The sequence below is a fragment of the Pogona vitticeps genome, chromosome 2 (assembly GCF_051106095.1).
Source record: "Pogona vitticeps strain Pit_001003342236 chromosome 2, PviZW2.1, whole genome shotgun sequence".
NCBI lineage: Eukaryota > Metazoa > Chordata > Lepidosauria > Squamata > Agamidae > Pogona > Pogona vitticeps.
In genome coordinates, this window is record NC_135784.1 from 170621134 (window position 1) to 170648051 (window position 26918).

At 42.9% G+C, this 26918-nt stretch overlaps 1 protein-coding gene across 9 annotated transcripts in view; it reads right to left on the reverse strand.

Moving 5' to 3' along the window:
- The window catches only part of LRP1 (LDL receptor related protein 1), a 447517-nt gene that overhangs the window by 380500 nt on the left and 40099 nt on the right, over positions 1-26918 (reverse strand). For 3 of the 9 annotated variants that reach the window (XM_020778743.3, XM_072991217.2, XM_072991215.2), the window contains exon 2: positions 17403-17528. The exons of 3 other annotated variants lie outside the window; for them this stretch is intronic. In XM_020778743.3, the coding sequence (XP_020634402.3) occupies positions 17403-17528 (126 nt within the window). The remainder of the gene's footprint in view (positions 1-17402; positions 17529-26918) is intronic. 3 more of the 9 variants (XM_078384710.1, XM_072991214.2, XM_072991216.2) reach the window with 1 other exon arrangement.

Sequence of the window (26918 nt, forward strand, 5' to 3'; positions counted from 1 at the left end):
AGTAAAGAGGAGTGAACTGGTGAGAAAATTGGTATATGGGGTGGCAAAGAAATCAGTGTATGGAGCACCTAATGAAAATGCAAATGGACTGGATCAAGTTCTTTCTCTTGCCTTTGCTTATGGGCGCCCCACAAATTCCAGCTAGCCTTGGCAATCATCCTAAATTTGGGTTTGCTGGAGCATGACAACAGAAACAAACAAGGATGGTCTAAGATGTTTCGAGGTGTGGAGTAAAAAACACTCCCCCCACCTCCTCAACCATGTACAGAAGATGAATGGACCTGTATTTGACTATTACTTTAACAGGAGTAATTACAAAGAGGGCTCCACCGAACTGGAATGCAGCATGCAGACTTAGGGGACTTGTAGGGCGACCAAAATGTCAGAAACCTTGCTGTCACTTCACACTCCCAGCACGAGGGCCTGAGACAGCTTCTTCACTTTTCATTCAGGCCGCAGCAGCAGGTCTGGAGACAAGCAAGGCTCTTGTGGGTTTTCATCATCTCTTCCAAGCTGCACTCATTTAGCAGGGAGAAAAAGGGCCACTCTAACACCCTAATCTGTTATCCTGATCTTCTAGCTGGATGAAGTAAGGCTGTACTGAAAAATGTCACCCATACTAATAGTCTATACCAGCAGCAATCATTTCACCACTGCTGGAGTCTTCCACCTCACTCTGCTGCAAAAAATCATCCAGATACGGGAAAACCGTAACACCATGTAAATGAAGATAAGCTGCCACTGGGGCTAAACACTTTGTGAACACCCATGACACAGTGGACAACCGAAAACGGCGCACTTTGAATTCACAAATCACCCCCTTAAGTGAGAACCTCAAATAATGACGATGCTCAGGCCGAATGCTGATATGGAAATTGGCATCCTTGAGGTCTACGACTAAAAACCAGTCTCTGTGTCTCAACATCTGGATAGTACCATTCAGGGAGACCATCCTGAAGCATCGGGGCATAATATAGAAATTCAAGGGGCGGAGGTCAAGGATCAGGCGGCACCCCCCATCCTTCTTTTGGAAAATTAAGTAGCGGAAGGAAAAGCTACATGCAAAATTCGGGTTGTGAACTTGGGCAATGGCATCCTTCTGAAGAAAGGTAGGTACTTCCTCTTCCAATGGAGGGGAGGGAGTAGTGTCTCTGAGTAACCCCATGCAAGGTGGAGAATCAAATTCAATAGCATATCCTGTGGCTATGATGGTGAGAACCCATGAGGCAGAGGTGACAGATTGCCAAGTATGAAGGAAGGGTGTCAAACAAATTGTGCTGTGGGGTGTTGCTGATGGGCCAACAGAGTTAAAGGCCCTGCCTGGGCTTCCGGTCTGGGCGATGGGCCCGCTGCCTGCCAGACTGTTGACGGGATGGACCTGAAAAGAAGCCAGATGTTTGCGGCCTCTGATGGTCACGATAGGAGCAGTAAGCAAAGGGCTGACACCAGAAATTTCTCAGGCAGGATTGCTGGCTGTTGTAAGACCTGGCCGTTTTCCGAAGCTTGAGGAGGCTGTCCAGGATCTCATCAGTCTTCTCATCGAAGAGACCTTCTCCATCAAAAGGTAGGTCCTCGATCCTGGACTTCGCATCCTCAGAGACTCCAGCCGAGCGCAGCCATGCATGTCTGCAAAGAGTTAGTGCCGTAGTAATCTGCTTGGAAGCCGCATCCACAATGTGTCTGACGGCAATCTTTTCCTGCATCGCCAGAGCCATAACCTCCTGGTGGCAAGCGAGGCTTGATGTTTTAAGCTCTGCCGGAGCATCTTGTAGCGCTGGCAAGACCGTATTCCATAGATAGCGGTGGTATGCCCCCATTGCAGCAGAGTAGTTCGCCACTCTAAGAACAAAAGATGCCAGAGAGTAGACTCTCCGTCCTAGAATGTCCAACTTTCTACCCTCATTATTGGGTGTAGATGCTGACCTGTTTCTGGCTCTATTTTGTGTGGTATCCACAACAAAGGAATTGGGTAAGGGATGTTTTGACAGGAAGTCCATGTCGTTGCCATGCATTTTGCAAAGATTTTTCACCCTCCTAGGAATTTGGTGTGATGTGGATGGTTTATTCCAAGGCTCCTTCACCAATTTGAGGAGTGAGGAGATGAAGGCAAGGCAGAGGGGAGCAGCCTGGTCTTGCATGATATCCTCATTCACCCTGTCCACCTCCTCAGCCACAGGCTGTACCGCTGCCAGATCCATGACTTTCACAATTCTGTGAATTAGGTGAGAGTATACCGTATAATCTTTAGAGGGAGACAGCGAGTGACTTACCACCACATCCGCACCCAGTGTGGGAATATTGGGTGGGGAATCCTTGTCAATCCCCGCATCCAAAGCATCTGAGTCCAAATCGAACTCATTCTCCTGGTCAGGAGACTGGAAGCGGATATGTCGAGCCCGAAAAGACTGATATGGGTCAGGATGGCCACCGTGGCTTTCCCTTGCTTCCTCCTCCAGCTCCTATGGAACCCTCTCCAATGACCTTTGAGGAGGAGGAGCCAGATCTGTGTCCTTCCCAACGAGACCTCTCATGAGCCCTGTAGGGGAGAGATCCTTCCAGGGGAGGTAATCAATGTCGATACACCTTGGGCTCATCCACAGGCTCCAAGTGCCTGGTCTTTTGTTTCTTTTTCCTCGGTGCATCAGCTATCAAAGAGGCGACCGAGCCTAGTACGGAAGACAGGCTAGCCTACACCACAAGTCACACCTCCACCGAGATGTCCGCCAAATCCAGGGAAAGACTTAAGTGCTGGGAGGGCGCTATCACCAACCTCAGGGGAGGTATGTCCTCATCTCCCGATGGTATGCTGAGGCATACCAAATCATGCCAGGCATGGGCTAGAGGCGACGGCGATGGCTTCAAAGACGATTTCTTCTTTTTTGGCATTGAGGCCGAAGACGGCTTCGACACTGACACCGAGGCAGTTAACCTCGAGTCCGAGGACGATGGTTTTGTTGCCTTTTTCACCACTTTAGGCAAGCGGCCTGCAACCGACAAAGTCTCCGAAGGAAGAGCTTGTGGTGGGTCCATGGCTGAATCTCGCGGCGAGCAGAGAGACTTCTCCCACAAAAAAGAACGAAGGCGCTGCAGCCTTTGTTTCGGTGCCAGCTTTGTGAAGCCCTTACAGATGGCACACAGGGCAGGTTGCTGGTCTTTTCCCAGGCAAAACAGGCACAGGGAATGGCCATCCAACAATGGGATTTTATTTGAACAAGATGAGCACCGCTTGAAAGGTCCCAAAGCAGCCATAAACCCATTCAATTAACAATGGAAATAACAGTTTTTTTCCTTTTGTTTCACTCAGAAGGCCAAAGGAATCATACAACAGTCCAAAGTCAAAGATACTGGAATGTCCAAGTATGTTTTTTTTTATGTTGAAGGGAATGCGAAATGCATAAGCTCTGATCCAAGAAGCTGCAGTAGCGGCGGCAGAAACAGAACTGAGGCACTCGGTGCCAGGGTGGGGTTATAGGCAGCATGGGGGAGGTCCTGGCATCCTGTGCTTAAGCTGTAGAAGATTCCGAGGCTGCTCTGCGCAGGTGGAGATTAACTCATAAGTGTTCATTCACAAAGAAGAACCATCGTTCAGGTCTCTGCTCCAACCACAGAGGCTGAAGAAGAAATTGAAACTTTTTATGTGAGTGTCCAGAAGGAAGTAGATTAGATATCAAATAGGATGTGTTGATAATCGCTAGTGACCAGAATGCAGAAGTGGGAAACAAAGTGGAAGATGCAAAAAGAATTTTTATGCCAAAATGTAATTTAAATAATACTTCTGATTAATTAAAAGTTCATATAACTGTCGTATTTGCCTGATATACTTGCACAGACCAACATGGTTACCTCTTCTAAAACTACAGATTTCCATTAGTAAAGTCAAGTGAGTTTAAATCAAATAAAGTCCAAAGTCTCCCTACAAGCAAATGTGACAGAACTGAGGGGTTACCATACTATGGGCACATCAGAAGAAGACAAGGCTCACTGGAAAAGACAAAAATGCTGGGAAAGGTGAAGGCAACAGGAAATGCAGAAGCCCAAATAAGAAACGGATTGACTCAATAAAGGAGGTCAGAGCCCCTAGAGAGGATTTTCTAGCCAGAGGAAAAATGAGTGGACTAATATACAATAGATGCCTTTGACAAAGTACTGTACCACTGCTGCCAATACATGCCCTGGGCATACCTCAGTATAGGACAGGCTTCTTGAACAATGCCAGAAATATAACCCACAATGAAGCTGCAGTGTCAGCACTACTCATGTCCTGATCTGGGAACAGCAAATCAAGTACAAGAAGAAGAAGAAGGGAGAGAAACTATTTCTGGGTCATGCCAAAAGATAAACATTTTCTCTCTGTCTCCTTAGACCTTATCATTCAGGGCTGTGGGCCCTTTGCAGCAGCAGCAATAGGAAACAGCATTTATAACATTGCCAGTTAAAAGCAATCCCACACACAACATACTTTACTGCACCAGTCTCCTATTATTTATGGCTCACAGTCCAGACGCAGATTAAACTTCCTCCAGGGACGTGCCTGCATCATGCAATAAAGCAATTTCAACGTTGTGGATTAATAGGCAATTCATTTTGCAGCAGCTGAGTCATTGGGCAGGGCTAGAGGATGCAGCCAGATAGCTGATGTTGGCCCTGGGGAGCACATTTGATTAATTAGAGGGTGGGGAGATGGGGCCCTGGAGCAGCCCCACAGCAACTGCTGATTAAAGGACCAGTGGCTAGAGACAGGCCATCATCATCAGGCAGAGACTCCCATAATCAACAAAACCCGCTCACAATTTAAGCAGGAGGGGCAGAGGGTGGAGGTCTACAGCCTCTGGAAACAGGAAACTTTAACACCAGTATTCCCCAACCTGGCATCCTCCAGATGTTTTAGCACACAAGCCCCACCATCCCTGTTAGCATGGCCAATTACCATGCTGGCAAGAGAACAGGGAAGTTGTGGTCCAAAGCATTGGGGGAGGGCTACCTGGTTGAGAAATGCGGCTTTAAAACACACATGCAGAGAGGAAAATGCCATTTAATAGAAGAGGGTAGCAGGGATGGGGACTCGGTGTTGCAGGACTCACTGTCGAGTTGGACTTAAGTCACACTGATAACTCAACTCGGGTATTTTTTTCAATGACTCGGCTTTTTTCAGCAGCTTCATAGAGAACCCAATCTGTTTCATTCAGGAATTTGACTGCTATGGCAGATTGCAAGCAGAGTCTAAAACACTACCTTGTGGACTACAAATCTCGGAAAGCTAGCATGGCCATTTTAGGAGAATTTTAGGAGACACCTATATATAGCAAGCTTTCCATCAGGACAGGAGTGCAACAGTGCTCTCTTGGTCATGGATACAAACACTTTTCTGTGACATCAAACTGCTTTCAACTTATGGGAGCTCCTCCATGGCTTGTGAAGTATCCAAGAAATTATTAACTCATACCAACCATCCACATGGTGTCCCATGTGTAAGTGGGGACTTGAACCCTATTCACTACACTGCTATGGCTCCCATACAAACTTTGATAATGAAGGCAATATTTAACCGTCCATTCCAGAGATAGTCCCACATGAAAGAAGATAAGCTTCACTTTCTTGGGAGCAGGAGGGAAAGGGAAAGAGAAGTGGAGGCTTGTAGGAAGTGATGAAGAATCCCCTTTCCACCAATTCCACCCCTGCAACAGCCAAATTCTGTTGCTGGGAGGCAACATGGGAGAGGCTGCCAGTGAAATATCCACCAAAAAATGGTTAAATATAGGCGTGATGTAACGCTTATTTAAAATACAGACAATTTTCTTCCCCCAGGCATCTGGTAAGAAAAGTGACTGAGCAGCCTTGTAAAATGAGTCAAAGCTGGGACAGTACGTGCCCTCAGAGTGGATCATTAAGTGTATTTACAGCGTTCCACTGCATCGGCCACTCTCATATCAATGATGCCTGAAGATCAGAGAAACACTAAAGAAAAGACCCCCCCAAAAAAAAACCCTAAGGTTTTCATAGATTTCCTTCAGCAAATGTTATAGGAAAAGTGATAAAGAAAGAAGAATGGACAAATAAAACTTTGACTGCCCCCAGCCCTCCACACTTCCAAATTTAAATGGCTAAGTGATCCTTATCTATGTGTGGCCAGTTCTTCTAGTGCCATGATCATCAAAACATGCATGTGTGAGATTCCCCAAAAACACTCCAGTTCTGCCGCAAGATGTTACCTGAGACTCTATTTCCTCAATCACAGGCAACTCAAACTCTACAGGTTTAGACGTAGAACAAGGAGTCAAAAAAAGAGAGAGGAGCTGTCTAGTGTCTGCATTAACCTAGGCATATGACCTCTACTGTGGTTGCACCCACCCTGGGCTCAACACAAAGGATAAACATTGCTTACGTAAATTGAGATAACAAAACACGTCAAAGGGGTATGCATGGGATATAAAAAATAATAATGTAGTCATCCTCAACAGAGGATATGAATTTCCAGGGTCTAAGCCGTGGAGCAGCAGTAAAGATGACTAACTGAGAAGACTTAACAATCCTTATTCAGATCTTTCTTACTGAATCAGGAACATATAGTACTGTGAGTTTGTGCTTCCTTTCTACCATCTCTCTCCCATGCCTTATTTGCTCCTCTTCCTCATTTCTTAAATCACGATTTCCTGCAATGGCTAACCATGATTTAAGATCCTGATTTGGAGGAATGACTCAAACAACCAGAAAGTGTGATGTAAAAAATCAGGAAGTAGAAAGTTGCAGCATGCAAGAGAGGGGCAAAAAAGTACACCAGCACCGATTTTTACCAACCCTATTAAAATGACTGCATCTTTTCTCCCATGCTTTCCCAACCTGATGTCCTCCAGATGTTTTAGACATGAACTCCAGACAGAATGGCTAACAGTGAAAAATTATGAGAGTTGTATTCTAAAACGCCTAGAATATCCCAGTTTGGGACATTCTTGTCAAACATTTAATCTTCTAGATGCTTCAAAAGAAACAAACCAGTGTGGATTACAAAGTAACATGGTCCAAAATGTTAAGAAGTTAGCAAAGAGCTCATAAGCAACTTGCATAGTTTGGGTTTATTCTTTTATTTCTAAAACAACACTGCTTCTTTCTTCTTTTAAAAGGTTGCAAATCAAAGAGGAATGTGAAGTGGAAGGAAGCTTTTTGTTAATTACCCCCAAAAGTACACTGTACTCTAATGCCTCTGTTCCCCAGAGAACACAAATGTCCCCTGATGAAAACCACCACCTCCTCCACATGGAAGCATGCATGCTCTCTCACTCTCTCCTCTGTTCACACAAAAGCATTCAGACCTAAGGATCTCCCTCAAGGCTTCCTTTTGCTGAAAAAAAAAAAAGTTAGCTGAAGTCCATAGCTAAAGGATATACTATTAAGGAAGTAGTTAGTCATAAATTAATCATGTGCTGTCAGGTAGATTCTTACAGCAACCCTTTCCAGGGTTTTCTAGATTGAGAAGTATTTCACCTTTTCCTTCTTCCGGGGACATCCTGGCAACTGTGCAGCTTGCCCAAGGCCACATAGCCTGGCTCTTCTGCAATGCCCAGTGGAGTACTGAACACCCAGTTTGAAGTTCTGCAGCCAGATACCCAAGTTACTGTAGTACATAGTCAGCTAATGAGAGTGGTTAACATCCACTAATGCAGCAGTTCTTAACTTCACATATCTTACATTCCACCCATCATTTTATCATAGACCTTGAAACCCACTGTGACTGGAAGGAAAAAAAAACACTTATCACTGGATTTTTATGTGTTTTAAAGAGTTTCTCCTACCATATTTATAATTCTTCTTAAGTTCTACGGACATCAAAATTGCAGTACAATTACATTAGTACTTTAAAAACCAATCACAGTTTGACGACCTTTGCCGGGAGAAAGACAGGGGCAATGCATCCCTGTTGATTCTCCTGGACCTCTCAGCGGCTTTCGACACCATCGACCATGGTGTCCTTCTGGACAGACTGGCTGGGATGGGAATTGGAGGCACTGTTTTACAGTGGTTCCGTTCCTACCTGGCTGATCGAATCCAGAAGGTGGTGCTGGGGGACAGTAGCTCTGACCCATGGCGGTTGCGTCATGGGGTTCCTCAGGGCTCTATACTGTCCCCCATGCTGTTCAATATCTACATGAAACCGCTGGGGGAGGTAGTTAGGAGGTTTGGGCTGAGGAGTCAGCAATATGCTGACGACACCCAGCTCTACCTCTCATTTTCTACCAATCCAGGTGTGGCAGTCACCGTTCTGAACTCGTGCCTGGACTCGATAATGGTCTGGATGAGGGTCAATAAACTGAGGCTCAATCCAGACAAGTCTGAAGTGCTGCTGGTAGGTGCCCCGCCAGATAGGTTAAAGGGCCATCTCCCTACCTTAGACGGGATCACACTCCCCCTAAAGGATAGGGTCCGCAGCTTGGGGGTGCTCCTTGACCCCAGTCTGACCTTGGAAGCCCAGGTGGACTCGGTGTCCAGGGGTGCCTTCTTACAGCTGCGGAGAATATATCAACTTCGCCCTTACCTGGATGAGCGGAGCCTGGCAGCAGTCACTCATGCACTGGTAACAACCAGACTGGATTACTGCAATGCGCTATACGTGGGGCAGCCTTTGAAGACGGTCCGACGACTGCAACTGGCACAGAACCGGGCTGCGCGGCTGGTAAGTGGTGCCGCCGCACGGACTCATATCACGCCGGTTCTGAAACATTTACACTGGCTGCCGGTTGCTGCTCGGCCCCAATTCAAAGTGCTTACTTTGACATATAAAGCCCTAAACGGCTTAGGACCTGGTTACCTAAAGGACCGCCTTCTTCCATATGTGCCTGCCCGTCCTCTAAGATCAGGCCAGGAGGCCCTTCTGAAGGTGCCATCCCTGAAAGAGGTGAAGGGGATGGCATGTCGGAATAGGGCCTTCTCGGTTGTTGCCCCCCAACTTTGGAACACCCTCCCTAGAGAGATCCGCCTGGCTCCGACACTCTTGGCCTTTCGGCGCCAGGCAAAGACCTTTCTGTTCACCCAGCATTTTAATTAATTAATTTTAATGTTTTAGTTGTTTTAAGAAATATTTTAATATATGGTATTTTATACTGTTTCTTAAAATGTTTTTAATGTTTTTAGGTTTGATGTTGTACGCCGCCCAGAAGCCACTGGCAATGGTGCGGCTAAAAAATATTGTAAATAAATAAATAAATAAATAAATAAATAAATAAATAAATAAATAAATAAATAAATAAATAAATAAATAAATAAATAAATTACTTATTAGAAATTGTTATGAAAATCCTGTGTCCCGCCCTTGCTATTTACACAATGCACCACTGCAATGTGAACAACAGAGGGAGAAATGCTGTTTTAATGCATGTTTACATGTTTATGGCTTTCTTTTATAACCCCAAGGAATTAACAGATAACACTTATTTTAAAAAGTAAATATATATGAAGCAATTTACTTTTCCATCTCATCAATATTCATGTGTGCTAGATAAGACCAAAATTATTCCTATTTTACCAGTGGGAACCTAAAGAGAGTGACTTGCTCAAGGATATTTAGCAACTTTACTGGCTGGGCTGGGTCTTATAATGACAGAAAGCAATACATGTATTTTTACAAAGAACCTGCAGGCAGCCATGTGATCATCCTGATTTATCAGTTGAATTCCTGTGCATTCTGACCTATCAGGTGAAGACTTCTCAGTATTTCTCTATTCTTAACAAATCTGGGTTTTATATACCTCTAGTTAAGGCACCTCTGCTTCTAGCCTCCAATGCTTATAACATTAAAATGCTGCATTTTCTTTTATGCTTTTCAAACCATTTCCTGAAATTTTCTGTCATTAATGCTGCACTATCATACTCTATGCTGGTTCCCCCTATTTTCATTTTTATCACGGTAGCCCTAAATCTTGCGGTGAACTCACATAAGAGGAAAAGGGACAGTTAATTGTGCCAAGTAGGGATATGGGATGGGGAGGGGGGTGGGCAAAGCTGAAACTTAGCAAATTATAGGTCCAAAACTTCAAAACAAATTCTAAAAGAAGACAAAAGTCAAAATGTGACAGCAACTGTAGTTTGCAGACAACTCATGAAGGAAGGAGAGCCAAGCCTATTTGACAAACAAAAAGATAGGTAAGCACTCAGAGGGAATTGCTTTGCCTCTAAAACCTCAAACTTCACTTTGAATTATGAACCTAATAAGGTTTGCTGCAGCTCTATAATTAATACAAAGCCTTAATGTATGTGCCCGAGGACAGGAAAACAGCACTACCGTTCCCATTCAACAGACAAGGAAAACCAGAAAGAAGCACAAATTAAGGATGGCATTTTGACAATGGTCTTAAGAAACTGCCAACTGCCCAAGACTGACATCTTGAGTACTTTGCCACAGAGATTCGGTGTGATCTACTGCATGGTTAGGAATCGCATGACCCTACAGGACCCTTTCTGCTAACACCAATTCATTAAAGAAATTATTTGGGGAGCCAACATTTTGGTGTTATTTTCCTACAGAACAAAGTGCTGCCCTCGTATACGTTGCTTTGGCAAGAAGAAGAAAAGGACTTTTTCTGAAAATTGGGAATAACCATTCAAACCATTCCCTTGAGAAGGCCTCAGGACATTGTCCAGAAGAGTCTAGGGGTAGTAGGGAATGGCTCCCCAATCATCCATACTTAACAACAATAGTTGTGTCTCACCAAATTAATTCCAAATTATGGCAAACCTTTCCTTTACTACGTAGAAGTAGTTTACTATTCCCTTCTTGTAGGGGTGCCCTGGGACTGTGTCCAAACTTGCCAAAGGCTACTCAGGTTGGCTTTTCTCCCAGGAGGCACAGTGCGCGCGCGCACACACACACACTCACACACACGCACGTCTCTGGCTCCACAGCCAGATCATCCATGTTTGCCAACCACTAATCTAAGGTTCATCCCTCTATCTTTCCCCAAGCTGGATCTTTCAGTTCAGTTCCATCTATGAAACAAAAACAGTTTTGTCTCATTTGTCTGTCTTCATCTTTTTTCATCCTCATATCTGCTCAACTTGTCAAAGCAATCAAGTACATGCAGGCATAACTCCGCAGTAGACTGTGTGCTTTGCACACAGAATGCCCCAAACCTGGCCCCTGCATCTCCAGCCGTGGCTGGGAAAGACCGCTGTTTTAAATCAAGAAAAACTATTGCAGAACTAGGAGTCAATAGCCTGGCCCAGCTAATAGAACTGCTTTACTACATTGCTCAGATCAAGATCCTCAAGTGATGCAGCCTCATACCTTAAAAGGGAAAGGGAAGGGGCTAGGAAATCATAGACTAAAGAAAGGTGTGAAAGAATAAAGGTCCAAGTGGTTTGAAGGATCTCATGACAAAGAATCTTTAACTGTTGAGAACTGCCACTCCTCTGAGTTGCTAATCTAGGCCATTTGCTTGCCTTCCTGTTGAACAGACCCAAATATAATGCAACCAACATACCCTCTCATTTTCAGCCCCACTAAGTGGGGTTCTGCCTCTCACAGGCACAACTTTGCCCCTACATGCACACACACCTCCGTCTCCCCCATGTGGGATTTCGTCGCAACCAGAACCGGAAGGGCTGGAAATGATCACTGCGTGGAGGAGGAGGAGGAAAGCTGTGCTGAGGGAGGTGGAGGCACACATGCCTTAGAACCTTGACTGCAACTCCTCCAGCATCCATCCAAATGGGGTTGTCTGGTGGTGTCAGTGCTGCAACTCAGCAACACTGGCGGAGAACCAATATTTGTGTGTTTCAGCCTTAAAACAATGTTTTGCTCCAAGACTGAAGAACAACATTTCCAGGCTTCTTTGTTTTGCAGGGTGCTAAGGCAGTGGAAAAAGACTGACAATCAAACCCAGTTCTCATGGTTATGTACAGGAACATAAGAATCTGCCTTATACCAAGCCAGACTATTACTCTCCCTTGCTCAGTATTGTCTTTTTGCCCTAACAGGCAGTGGCTCTTCACAATTCACACCAGAGTCTTTTTCAGTCCTGGCTAGAGATGCTACATAGACGGACTCTGCAACTTTCTGCATACAAAGCAGGCATATGACCACTGGGCTGCAGTTCTTCTATGTCACGGTGCATATTCTATATATTTACTGCAGTTCAGCTGGCATTCTGCATTCCAAAAAACAAAACAAAAAGGTTTCGGCAATGAAACAATGACTTGCTTTAGAACATCCTGTTTACCCATTTGTAGGTCAGCCAAACCAATCTTCCACAATGACTACTGTCTAGCCCTATTACAGCATGAATCTCTGAAACATGATGATGTGGGAATGCAAGTAAGACCATCCCCAACACGAAGTCACAGAGGCCATGGCATGAATAACACAAAGGTCCGAAGTGCAGACTCTATGAATGTTTGTGTTCAGCTCAACTCTCATTACCGTGCTCATGTGATTAAGGGCTTTTCCTTATCAGGGTACCCCATCATGAGAGTACCATAAGCACAATGGACTAAACACTCTCTTTATGTAAGACCTTCTCATTACCCACAGAAAGGTCTCAGTGACTTTTAGATGAGGAGAAGAGGTTGGTGTACATACCCCTGTCCCCACCATTCTTCTGGTCATCTACACAGCTTCAGGTATAAATAACTTCTGAATCACACTTACAAAATAACCGAAATTGGATTCCAAGAATGAAAAGAAGCCACTCCTGCCTTTAATCACCACGTCTGTCATTTTTATGAAAGGAAGCCTTAGTTTCTAAGTTGTACAATATCTATCCAGCTTTTATGACCAGCTTTTGGGTTTTAAGATACATCTTCACATTTCTGTACTACTGTTTATCATCATCGTAGAACTGCAGAGCTGGAAGGGACTCTATGGATCATCGCGTCCAGCCCCCTGTCATGGAAGCACAATGGGGAATCGAACTCCCAACCTCTGGCTTCAGGGCCACATAAATAAACCATTTAGCTACCCAGCAGTTCATGCTTTGTTAGGACTTCCTTTCAACTTCATCATGATAAATCGAGGAGTCACCTTAATCCTCCTGATGGGAATCTGATTTTTAAAAAAGTATTTCAACTCGCAATGAAGAAAGGAAGCAAGTCATCCCGCATCGCAGATGAGTTGCCTGATGCCAGTGAGTTTCTCTCTTCAATATTACTATCCCCTGCTGGGAATCTGCCCACAGCCAACACAGCTGATTAGAGCTAGCTAGTCCTCTTATAGATCAACAATGGTAACCTTTTTCCTCTGCATCAGGCAGAATTACAATGAGTGAGACTTCCTCTGTCAAATGTCTATACAGAGGCCAAGGAAGAAGAAAAATTAAAAAGTATCAGATTTCTGCATATGGCCTAAGAAGGCAATCTTGTATTACACTGCTATAGTAATTTTGTTCTATTTTAACATGTTTTATGAGTAGCTTAAATAGTTATCCATAATGACTGGTGTGAAAACACAAGGAGGATTGGGATATAAGCTTTTTAAACAAATTAGGCAAACAATAAAAAACGTTGGCCAACAACTTGTAAAACAAATAAGGAGTGCTTGAGGAGGTATTTTTTAGGAAAAATTAATATGGTGATGATCTGAAGCTGTCCACAGCTGTGCAGTGACAAGTTGGATGATACCAGGGATCCCTGAGCATCATCGTACCACTATTTTTTTATATTCAGCATCAGTGTATCTACATATTCATTCTTTTTAAAAAATAACTTGCCAAGCCCTGCAAACAGGGTAGCAAAAGTGAAGGCTAAATACAGCCATAAAATCAAATTATGTTATAAAATATACAGAAGAAGGATTTATATTCCACTCTGTATTACTTTTTTTGCTTTACTCCTGGAGAGGGGAGGAAAGCAATCAAATGATGCTATTGCCTCCCAGATGAAATAATACCACTGATCCTTTCCAAACCCCACTTGGCATGGGGTTGTGATTTAGAAGATGTTTGTACAACTCCCATTCAGCACATCCTGACTGCAAACTTCAGCCACTATATTTTAATTATATTTGTTTTCACTACTGGTAGCAGCCATAAGCTGCTGCTTCTTCTTTTTTTCCCTTTTGGCAGAAAAGTAGGTTATACATGTAATAAAGAAAAATGCAACATAAACATTTAAAGCAATAACAATAAATCCCACCCAGTGATTGAAAAAGTGCAGATGACGAGGACACAGCTGAACTGGGAAACTGGGCTTGACTGAAAGTAACTATGCACAGCATTTGCTCGGAAGGTGTGGAGGAAACAGCTCAAAAACTGCAGAAACCATCAGATCCACACATCTGTATTTCCAACACAGCTCCAGAGGTTTTTTTTTTAAAAGGGCAAACAGAATTTTAACTATGGCTCTCCTCCTTTTCTGACTGGTTGTTCACAACTTTGAAATGGGATTCTGCAGGATCACTTTTCCCTCACCTCTCTTGCATAGGCTTCATACATTTCAACCTGTAAGATGTGCCTCTTTCAACTCATAAAAACCCATCTTTCCTCCACTCAACCTTCTTTGAAGGGGAGCAGCCATTGAGAGAGTCATTCTTATGCAGCAGCTGAAGCCCAGTCAGATATTTCAGATGCAAAGGCTAGTGTTTGGGATAAAACCTGGGAGCCAAGAAAGCTTGGTAAACAGACCCACAGTGTATAAAAGCCAAGGCTGCCACCCAAACTGCAAAGACCTGCAATAGCAAGAGAGGAAGGAGAAATTATTATGCGTCCCAGGACTGCCAACACAATGGCAGGGTTTGTTGTTGCTACTGATGTACATCTTGTCCCATCAGCTACACAAACTGCATAATAAAATAAATTGGGTCTCTCCAGTTCAGATCCCATTTGGACAGAGGAGGAGGAGCTGAATGCAGTCACATGACACTGACACACACACACACACACACACACTCAAAACCCAGTGGAGTGCCACTTGATAGTAATGGGTTTCTTTGTCTCTCAAAATCTTCTCTGTCTATTCTCACTGGACTCTGTGTTTCCTTAGTGACCCAAACTACAAAACTTACCTTCAAAAATGGGTTTGGTTTACACAGACCAGCCTAGGGCAAAGGAACGTGTCCTCACTATGTATTGGCTTAGCACAGCTGCCCATATAGACATACCCTAGCTGCTCTGAAGCTTAATCCTTACTTGGGCTGAACACTTTAGCCAGCTATGTGCAAACCTAGTGCTGTGCACAAGAATTATCCCATCCCCTTGTGCAAACACGGATTAAATGAAGGGCAAAGAATATATTCCATCTACTGTTTCTTACATCTAATGTTGCAATAGGACAGTGCTTTTTGAAAACACCATTTAACAATGTCAGGAGGGATTATACAATTTCCTCATTTCGTTTTATTCCTCATAGTTTCCCTCCAGATCAGCGACATGCCTTTCTAGCAGAAGGGGCAACTGAATTGGAGGAAAGAAAGTAATGTGCTAATTGCTACTCAAGACAAAACCCATGTACAGATTATCTGCAAGTCTCCCAGGTCCTCATTCAGGGTTCTGTCTGCTAGACTGGAATCTTAATCTATAGTACAGTACTGTATTTTCTCAGCATCCTATTCCACCATTTGGATACATTCTCTTGTACACAAACTTTACTACAGCATTTTTTATTTGCTTTACATCTCCCAGAACACTGCAACCAGCACAGTTAATAGTCATGCTGGCTACAAATGCTTGCAACCACAAACATGGAACGTCACCCATCTCTGGTTCTGCCGAGGCAACATCCAGAAAACAACCCTATAATGCTGAGAGTACACCTATGCCTTTCAGAGCAAGATGATAAACAGCCTGTGATTTCAGAAGACCTCACATATCACAGAGAATCACGCTGAAATCCTGCCCGATCAAAACAGAAACGAACCGGCACTGCCAGGAAAAACCGGCAAAGTTATTGGAATTACGATCGACTCCAATTAACAGCAATGCCCCTGCAATCCACTCAGACTAATCATGTTACCAGCAGGGTATAAAGGTGTTTTCTAGGAATCAAATTAAAACAGAGACAATTTAATTCAAGTAACAGAACTTTGTAATGTGGTCGCAACTACTTCAGGCTTCAAGTCATATAATATTTTAATGTTGACTTTACAAAAAGAAAGAGCTGAGTCCCTTATCTCAGTGTTACAGCTAGGCAAGGCTGTTATATGTTCTACAAAACAAAGAGAAACTCACACATTTGCATGCAAATGCAGAGGTAGTGTGATATTGTGCATGTGACATTGTGCATGCAGAAGACAGTTTAACATGCTTGAGAAAAACATTACATGGAATAATATTACAGATCCACCGAAACTGAAGTCAGGAGAGGCTTGTAAATGAAACTAGAGGAGCCATTTGTTTAAAAGGCAAAACTAGAACATTGATCCACAGGTCTTTAGCCTGTGAAAAATAAATGTCCATATGGTCATCTTTAAAGATGAGTTGGGTTTCTATCTTCTAAATGAAAGAGAAATAAAACACTGTAACTATTTTGCCAATGCTGGTCCTATTGAATCTTCTGCTCTATGTTCTCCCATCCATGGAGGTGGGGGGTGTGTGTGTGTGAAAAAAGCTCCAGCACTTAGAACAACTCTCCCATTTACAAGCTAAATAAACCCAGACACAGCCTTTTTAGAAGCTCAGCCACTGTGCTTCAGCTTTTGGCAGTGGCAAAGTGGGAAAGCAAGGAAGCAGCAGGCATTTCTGATTAATAAAGCTCTCTCACAGAGCTGCTGTGCATCCAGAGCAGGGACTGACAGAGAATAACAAATAATCTCTCTTTCTCTCTCTTTTGCTGCCTTTCTCTCTCTCTTGAGAAAGAAAATGAAGTGTCTCTTAAGATTTGTCATTGCACCTTCATCTTCAAGGCCAGCACCAGTTCATATGTTTAAGGCCTATGCACTGGAGCCAAACTAACCCCCTTTAATGTACTAGGGGACAGTACAGTGAATCTCTGTCCAGATGTACAAGCTAGAAGTTGCACCTGCTGGGCCAAATTTGCAATTTAATTCATCCTCTCTCCTGGAGCAGGAATACTTCTTCTATCCCACAATTATCTCTGAGATTTCTGTAGTGGCAAACCTTTAAAGAAATAGGCTCATGGAAATAAGAAGACAAAGAAGAATTGGGGCCATTCCATGCCAAGACAAGTAGACCATCTCTGTCAGTAACAGAGAGTTGGACTTTTATGACATTTGGTCCTCAAGCCAGTTCCCTTCCGTTTATCAATACACTGTATACACAGAAGTCAACAATGCCTTATCAGACCCTATGCAACACATACACACAAAAGGGCATGTGAAGAATGTCAGGCTTGTGGATAATCTCCTACCGAAGTGGGAGAGAAAGAGGAGAAAGAGAGAAGAGAGACAGAAAGAACACAATGAGGCCGCCAATTCTGCTCTGCTGGCCATGACTGGTCATCCGTGCAAAATACATTTTTTTTCCTACCAAAAGACTGGTCCTTGAGCCGGTTCCAAGCGTTCGGGTCTCTCCCTTTGGGCGGTGTAGGTCTAGGCTGCAGCACCCACTCCGCACGCGGGGAATTGGGAGGTTTTGCTTTGATGGAGTCTTCTACTAAAGAAATAACAGGGTCACTTTTTCATGTTGTCTTTTCAGCCACCCACCCCAAATTCCCTTTAAAATAATTCTTCTTCTTCATTAGAAATCTTATGGTGGCTGTAAAAGGGGAAAATTTCAATTGTCCTGAGTATGTGGAATAAAGGTTACACCAACAGGGTTATTACAATTTTGCTAAGAAGTGCATCAAGGTATAAAGACTTCTTAAAGCCTAAGCAACTCCCTTTCCCAAAATCCCTCCAACTTGCACACTGTTTTGTCTTCTACCATCCCCTTGCTACCTGTTGGAAGAAGACCAATGATTTCATCATTTTCCAGTTTTGATTTTGCTGGCAAGATTATATGGTTTTGCCGCATTAAAAAAAAGTATTCTAGAATCCAAGGCAATGGGGTGCTGGATAATTTGGGTTAATGTGGAGACATGGCATTCATGCTCCACACCAAATACACACAGTGGACTTGCACACCTCGGGTAGTCAGGAGTGAGTAACCATCAGAGAGGCCACCCCTGAATTTGAAAGGGCCAAACCCACATTATATTCCTGCCTTTATTCTTGTTTCCCCTCAGATATGGTGACGATTTTGCTATTCACTTCCCACAAAACTAGTTTAAGCCCAGGATGCCCCCTGCCACAAAACTGGAAGTGACAGAAGGACTTTATATAGCTGTAGAAGACATAATTTCAACAGACACAGCTTTTCTCGGCTGGCAATGTGTCGTGTGAGATGGTTCAACCTGGCCAAACATCCTTTCCTAAGACAAATTACAGGAGGACTATAATAATAACAATAACTTTTGAACTGCAGAGCTGGAAAGGACCCTATGAATCAAACTCCCAACCTCTGGCTCCGCACCCAGAGATCTAAACCACTGAGCTATCCTACAACTCCTACTAGCTGGCCATACTAGCCAGGGGGTGGGGGCCGGATTCTGGTAGCTGCATTTCCAAAAAAAGAGTAACTCTTCCAAGTGCTGCTCAGACCACACAGCTATCAAAGAAAGTTGCCTGCCAACGGCACAGCCCACAACCTCCATGGGGCACCACCATGCTGTACTGCGTTCTGCACAGAAGCTGTAGCCTCCTTGGTTGCCAGGTTGGGATGTGAGAGAGTATCATCAGCTAACCTGTCTGTCTTTGTCTTCATTAAATCTGGGAAAGATTAGAACCGTGTCATTTCTGTTTTAATGATTTGGCTCACTAGGGCAAAGCCTGAAAGCCTGTCGTGATCAAGTGGCTTGCTCCTGCTGCACGGAAGATGGATTAGCAATACCTTAATCATCCCAAGCAGATATCTTTCAAGCCTCTCTTTAAACCCTTCAATTGTTAACGCTTCTAAAACCAACCTTGGGAACATGCTCTCTTGCATAATCTCATAGTCAAAAAAGGTTTTCCTCATACTTAACTTCAATCTTCCTTCCTGTGGACTAAACCCTTCTGAAAAAACTGTATTCTCCACACCTCAGGCCTGAACATGTCCAAAAATCTTTCCTCTCCCTTATTCACTGCTCTCCCATTTCGAATCTTTATTAACCTCTGCTGCCTTCCTGTGACCACCCTAGCCACGACCACCACAAATTCACCTCTCTGTTCCTTAAATGCACAGGCCTCAACCGAAGGAGAGCTCCGAGGAAACCACACCATGATGAAGCATGACCCACAAGCGGCCCATTTTTTTCTGGAGAAGTTCCTTCCCAGCATCAGCAGGGATGATGCTACCAGCCATATATTTAAACAACTGAGCTGCAGCCCAATGAAGCTGATGACAGATTAAACAGGTTAGTCTTGAAGGTGCCACAAGATTCCATGTTGCTTCTGTTCCTACAGTCTCAATAAAACTACATTCCATCAAAAAGCCTAGCTACCATGTCAGCCTGTCCTCTCTTACCACAAAGATTGAATGTGATGAAGGCAGACACACCTCTTTAATTTAAATAGCATAGAGATTGGAGGACTAAAGATATGCTGCATGCTTAACCACTTCATTGCCTAACCTCTGCAGAGATTTTCCCCCCAGCCAGGACATTTTGGAAGCAAGGCTCTTTTGCAATTGCTCTGCTCTTTGACTCTTTTTCCATTTGCAACCCAAGGGAGGCAGGGTGTGTCTTAAAATAAATAAATAAATAAATAAATAAATAAATAAATAAATAAATAAATAAATAAATAAATAAATAAATAAATAAATAAATAAATAAATAAATAAATAAATAAATAAATAAATAAATAAATAAATAAATAATTTTTTTAAAACCCGGCTGTAACCAGATTCCTGTATAGTATTTGTGCATTGCAAAGCTAAATAAATAAATAAATAAATAAATAAATAAATAAATAAATAAATAAATAAATAATAAATAAATAAATAAAGAAAGAAAGAAAGAAAGAAAGAAAGAAAGAAAGAAAGAAAGAAAGAAAGAAAGAAAGAAAGAAAGAAAGAAAGAAAGAAAGAAAGAAAGAAAGGTAGGTAACTGGTATGTGCCATCATTCCAGCTGTCTGTTGTACAAGTCACACACTCACATATACATCTAGGTGTGCAAAAAAAACACACCAGCCAGAAATTACAAAAAAAATCTAAAAATGCTTGCACAATTTCCTTTACAAGCACAGTATTTTGTACCACGGTGGGAAGATAACAGCATTCCATGTCTAGTCGCGGTGACCATGGAATATTGTCTTCAGACAAGCACTAGCTCTATGGCTTGGAAACGGGGATGAGCACCACCCCCTAGCGTCGAACACGACTGGACAAACTGTCAAGGGGAACCTTTACCTTTACCTATTTTGTAATAGGGTTCTGAACTTTGCTCCTAAGCACAGAAAATCTAACTTTCTGACTGTGGCACTAGGGCCTGCTGGCTTGGAAGCACCCCTATCCCATTTCCAGTATTTCAATTCAATGGCAAAAGTCAGTGGCAGCTGCCTCAAAGGATAGGCAGTCAGTATCTAAGATAGTGCCCTCCATCTCTTTTGATGCTGAAGTCAGATTATTTGCATTATGTGTAACTAGGAAAGGTCTACATTTAATAGAAATGTTATTTCTGTCTACTTTGAATAATAATTCTGTGCCCTCAAGTTGATTCCAACTTATAGTGACCCTTTTCAAGGTCTTCTAGGTAGAGAACATACAGAAGTGGCTTCCCATTCCTTTCTTCTGTGGTAGCCCTGGAACTGCACAGCTTGCCCAAGACCACACAGGCTGGCTCTTCTCCCAGGAGGCCCCATAAGGAATCAAACTCACAACCTCTGGCTCCACAGGCAGATACCTAAACCACTGAGCTATCCAACCAATTTATGTCCACTTTAGCATAGTAATAATGTTTCTGCCTCCTAGCATAAAATAGGATTAAAGTTAATGTTAGAAAGAGAGAAATATGAGAAACGGCAGGCATTTGAACTGGATAATTGAGGGTTTGGAATTGTTACTCTTCTGGACTACAGCTCCCATAATCCCACCAGGAGCACAGTCACTGTCTGTGCTAGTCGTGGGGGATACAGGGAGGTATCTTGTCACCGAACTTTGGATCACCCTGTCCAAAACCCTGCTGTTTCTCCCCTGCTAAAATCAGCCTTAATCCCACACTCATCAGAAATATGCCCCCCATAGGAACCCTGCCAAGTGAATTTATCTTGTGAAGAGTTCAGCACATCCAAAAGAAAACAAAGGAATCAAGTCTACGGTACCAAGTCAGAAAAACATAAGGAAAGTAATCTGCTTTTCCATAAACAAGGATTTGGTACTGGGTGGGAAAAAGAAACTTCTGTTTTGTTCCAAAAGCCGATTTAGCAGCCATTAAAAGAAGAAGAATTATTATTTGGCACCGTAAAATGTCCCATCCATTTATAACTGGCAAAAATGATTAAAGAAAGATCTGGTACAGTTATGTCTGGTCTGGAACACAGAAGTCAGACATTACCCTATCCTTCTTGGCAATCATACTAGCAACGTTCTGCTGGGAGACCAATTACCTGCTTGTCTAAAATAGAATGAACTGTTAGAGAAACCAAAGCTTAGTTTTGAGCTTAGTGCAGAATGTTTACACTATTTGTTTTCTTCAGCTACATAGGCCATACATCCTTCACAACATATAAAAGCACTGAGAAGGAATTGGTGAGGCCCTACAAATCAGCATTTAATAATTCCCCAGATGTCCTTGGACTCAAACTCCCAGAAGCTTCACCACTAGCTATACTGGTCAAACTTTCTGGGAGCTAAAGTCCAAGAATATCTGGGTTACCAAAAGTTGGGAACCATTACTTTATACCAGGGGTGGGCAATTAATTTCTATAGGGGGGCCACATGAAAAATCTGAACTGTGTTTGGGGGCCGAACCAACTTTACTTAAAAATAAAATGAAACAGTGATGTTATGATTGTTTTTATTTTAAACTTGTTAATCTTCACAAATACTAAAGAGGTTTTTTGCAGTATGTCAAAGATAAGCAACTGATCAACTTTAGACAAAAAGCTATAAACGGTTTTGATGTTCAAAACTGTCCGCGGGCCAGACAGGATCAGCTCGAGGGCCGTATGTGGCCCTCGGGCCGCACTTTGCCCAGGTCTGCTTTACACTATCATGAGCCACAGCCAGGATGGGCCCTTGGCCAGGGACCCCCCCCAAAAAAATTAGAAATCACTAGGCTGCTCAGCCCTTAAGTTCAAGAAACAACCAAGTTCCAGAAACCAGCCAAGCAAACTGTAGAGAAACAAGAGCTTTATAAGAAACTGAATATTGATCATTAATTTCCTTTTCCCCCCAACAACAAATGTATAACCACATTACACTAAAACTGTAATTTAGCAAGGGAAACCTTCAACGCTTTGCAATTTTTGCATGTCTTTCCAGTTGATTTTATAGTTATGAATATGGCGTCATTAAATGAAGAAGGACAACCTGCCCCCTTCAGAGCTGCCAGTCAGGAGGCAGCACTGGGCTAAAAAGACCAATGGTCCAAAGTCCATATGAAGCACTTTCGTGCATTCAAGAAAAATGCTGAAAAAATGCATCCCACATGCAAAAAGTAACATGGGTTATGCCCAAACCAATCAGTCAAGTGCTATGGATTTTCTGCATTTTAAAAAGTAAAGCAACCCACAGAAGTAGGGAAGAGCACTATGGAGCAGACGGGTTTTCCTCCAACCTTGTTATCAACACTTCCCCTGCAAATTTTCCCAAACCACTGCTACCCGACAGCAGGGGCCCGGGGGGGGGGGAGGCTTAGACTCTCATCTGGGCACCAAAAGGGAAAATAGAACCGTTCACTAAGACCTATTCACACTCAGACACATATCTATAAGCTGTAAGAAATGCAAAAAGGAGATTTTACCCAAACCCAAGCTACAAGGAAGCACCGCACCCAGGTTGCCACTGAACTTAGTGGGGTCAAAACCATAATTATATTCAGCTACTCAAGAATGCTGGGAGCTTGGCCTGAACCGAGATGCCTGCCTCTGAAACGGGAAGAAATTCACACATTTCACATCCTGCAACAGAAGCAGAGAGCCAGTGGAATAACCACCCTCTCAGGAAGCAATTTAAAACAGGAATGCTTCCTTTCCCAAACAATAAAAAAGGAAGGCAAAACAAAAGAAAACGAGTTTGTGTGATATTGAGAGCCACTGGGCATGGTTCCCAAGACAGGCTTTCCATCCAAAAACATAACATAATATTAGGTTTTGTGGGACAAGGTGATCTGAGCCGAAAAATGAAAACATGAGCCTTCTTATACTTTTCCAGAAGTCTCTGAAAGCATGTACTGTACACATATTTTATAGACAGCTACAGTTTCAGTTCAAAAGGTGGTAACAAAGTTTCTAACTGCACCAAAGTTAGAAAGTGGGCTCTTTTCATTTACTGTTGAAATTACCAGCATATTTACTACTCCATAAAAGAGTTTGTTTCCTTTGCCTCCTTTCCCTTCCCAATACCTACTCTTAAAAAGTTACTTTTCAGCTTTTTTTGCAACAGGTATGAGTATCACTCTGTTTCAAGTCCACACAGCTCTGCTTGGAAAGTATTAACACGATGAGTTAAGAGCACCAGTTCCTAAACTTTTCCACATTATTCTCTCCCTTTTGATTTCTAAGAAACTCTCATCACCCCCTCACTCAATACCCTTTAAACAAATACAGTGGTGCCTCGCTTGACAAGGATAATCCGTTCCAGCTAAATCGCTGTAGAGCGAAATCCTCGTCAAGTGAAATAAAAAAGCCAATTGAAATGCATTGAAAACTGGTTCAATGCATTCCAATGGGCGAAATACCTCAGCATCAAGCGAAGATCCTCCATAGGACGGCCATTTTCCGATGCCTATGCAGCAAAAAATCTGTCCTGAACACAGCGGTGAGCCATTTTGAAAACCCGGTGGCCATTTTGAAAACCTGACGATCAGCTGTTTTGATCATCGTAATGCGAAGAATCGGTTCCCGAAGTAGGGAACTGATCGTCGCAAAGTGGATTTTGCCCATTAAAACACCATTTTGCAATCGCAATAGCGATCGCAAAAACATTGTCGTGAAGCGGATTCGTCGTCAAACAGGGTAATACTGTAAACCAGTCTGTTATTTAAAATAAACAGAAAAACACAGCACAAATTAGTTTAAAGTAAAAACAGACACAAAGTTTTTCTTGACTTAAGACGTTATAAAAATATAATGTAGCTTAAGAAAAAAGAATTAAAACAAATACAATGTGATTAATCTGGATTAATATAACTAAGGTGAAAAATAAAAGGAACATGGCCGTTGGCTCTCCTAATCAAGAAGATACAGATGAAACCTTTGAAAAACAAATTGCAAGAATTTCAAAGAGACACAATGTACTAGTAATGGGAGATTTCAATTATCCTAATAATCTACTGGGAGACAAATTCTGCCAAACATGGCCCTTCCAAGAAATTCCTGGCTTGTGTGGCTGATAATTTTCTCCTACAATAAGTGGAGGAAGAAATTAGAGGATTAGCTATCCCAGACTTGATTCTAACCAATAGAAATGACTTGATGGATGAACTGGCTTCCTGTGAAGATTGTTAAGACTTATCTAGAGTACTGTGTCCAGTTCAGGACACCACACTTTTAAAAGGATGCTAACAAATTGGAACAACTTCAAAGGAGGGCAACAATGATGATCACGATGCGGGAAACCCAATCCTGTAAGGAAAAACTGGAAGAACTGTGCATGTTCAGCCCAGAGAAAGGAAGAGGAGGGATATGACAGCACTCTTCTAATACTTGAAACATTGTCATACAAAAGAGGGGCAGGTTCTGTTCTTGGTCATCCCAGAGTGCAGGACATGTAACAATGGGCTCAAACTACAGGAAGACAGGTTTCAGTTGAGTATCAGGGAAGAACATCCTAACGGTTACAGCAGTGTGACAATGGAACCAATTACCTCTGGAGGTGGTGAGTGCTCCAATGCTGGAGGCATTCAAGAAAAAAAAAATCTAGACAACCCTCTGCTAGATCTGCTTTTAGTTCCTGCATTGAGCAGGGGTTGGCCTCAGTGGCCTTAGAGGCCCCTTCCAACTCCATTATTCTGTGATTTTATGTTTTTTGTACATCTATTGAAATTTCTTCATGGCCTTCCAGGGGCCCATGCTCCAGTTTGGGAACAAATGAGCCAAGGAGATGGCCTGTTTCATCACACAGCGGTTCAGCAATTTCATTACTCTGAGAGAAGAGAGGGCAATCCCGGGACTTTTAAATATTCCTGTTGCTTCCATGACTTTTAATCCAAAAGCCTGAAATCCTGATGGGAGGTGGCAGAAGAGCCAGGCTACAGCAAACCCAAAGGCGTCCTAGCCCAGCATTGCTTACACAGAGGCCAATTAGTTGCTCCAGGGAAACTGGGAAGCCTACAAAAAAGGAAACTTGAGAGCAACAGTGCCCAGCCAAGTTATAAGATGGATTTCCTCCGGCACTGGAGAAAATAAATGTAGTAACTGACAGCTACGTCCTCCCTTAATTCTTTTTGAGGTCCATGCAAGCATTACTACTTTTTGTAGTACCAAATGCCACATTTAACTCCGCTAGGCTGAAGCACTGCAGAAATTTCAGGGCCAAACAAATAAGCCATCTCAAAGTTTCCAATTCGGTGACTGGGGAGAAGTCCACAACCTCTGCAAAATTAATATCTTCACTCTCTGCTAGACCCAGTAAATAGGAACTGCCTTTAGCCATAACCAATAACAAGCCCAAGACGGGCTCCCCATAGGCTCTGGCCAGTCCCTCCTCTAAAGAACTTAAAACTGACCAGCCTTTTGATGTAATCAATCAAGCTCGAAGCAATGCTGAAGCTTTCAGTTTGAGCATATAACTCGGAACTCGCCATTTTAATTTCTTTCTCATTTATTTTCCAACACAAGAAAGGGAAATAATAGCCTTGTGTTTGTGTCTATTTTGTGAAGAATTAAAAAGCTCCCCACAGAACCCAAGATACTGAGGCGTTCAGTTTCCTAGAAGCCTAGCACCTTTTCAAGCAGGCTCAGACAAAGAGAAACAAACCACAACGAAGCAGTCCTTTGGGGGGGGGTGCGGGAGCCCCAGCTTTGATTTACTGTATTCATCTTTATAATCAGTGCAGCTTCATTAGGCACTGCTAATCGTAAGAGGGAATTGTTAACAGGTAGAACATTACGACTGTTCTTGGCACAATCTCACTTTCCACCCAATGAAAAGAGGCAAAGAAGATACACTTGTCTGACTGTTTCATGAGACACAATGAGCTGCTGTTCAAATCCATTATCCCAACTCGTTATTCACTCCGACAATCTCAGATGTCTAAAGCAGCACTAAGGGGAACAAAGCCCTACATGGAATTAAGTAAATGGACTAGATTGATGGGCTTCAAAAAGCTCTTGGACACGTTAAAAACAACAATTTTCCTAGCAGGCCACAATTAAAAAAAAAAAAAAAAGAGCAAGAGAGCCAGGGTCCAGCACAAAGCAGCACGACATAGCACGCAAAAGCCAGAACTGCTGCTATTCGCTACGTTTTACACAATATTCATATCCATCTATTGCTTCAAAAACAAAGGAGGAAACTGCTGCTTCCTCAAAGCAATAGCTTTTGACCAAACTGGCCACTTCATACATCTGCTGGACCCGTCTAATTCAGGATTCATTCACAAATGGCAACCATTTGCTAATTCTGCTCATCTTCCTGGGTTGCAGGAAGGAATCTGCTTTACTCAGCAACAAATTTTAGACAGTCTGGTCTGCACTGTTTTTGCATTTAACACATTTATATTCCATTTTTTTTCTCCCAAGAAAAAGACAGTCTAAAAACTGCTCCCCCTTTCCCTTCACCACACAGCTTCCTTGTAACCTTGCAAGGTAGGTTAGGCAGTAGCCCTGAATGACCCCGGAGTTCAGTGGAGAGTCCACAGTGCC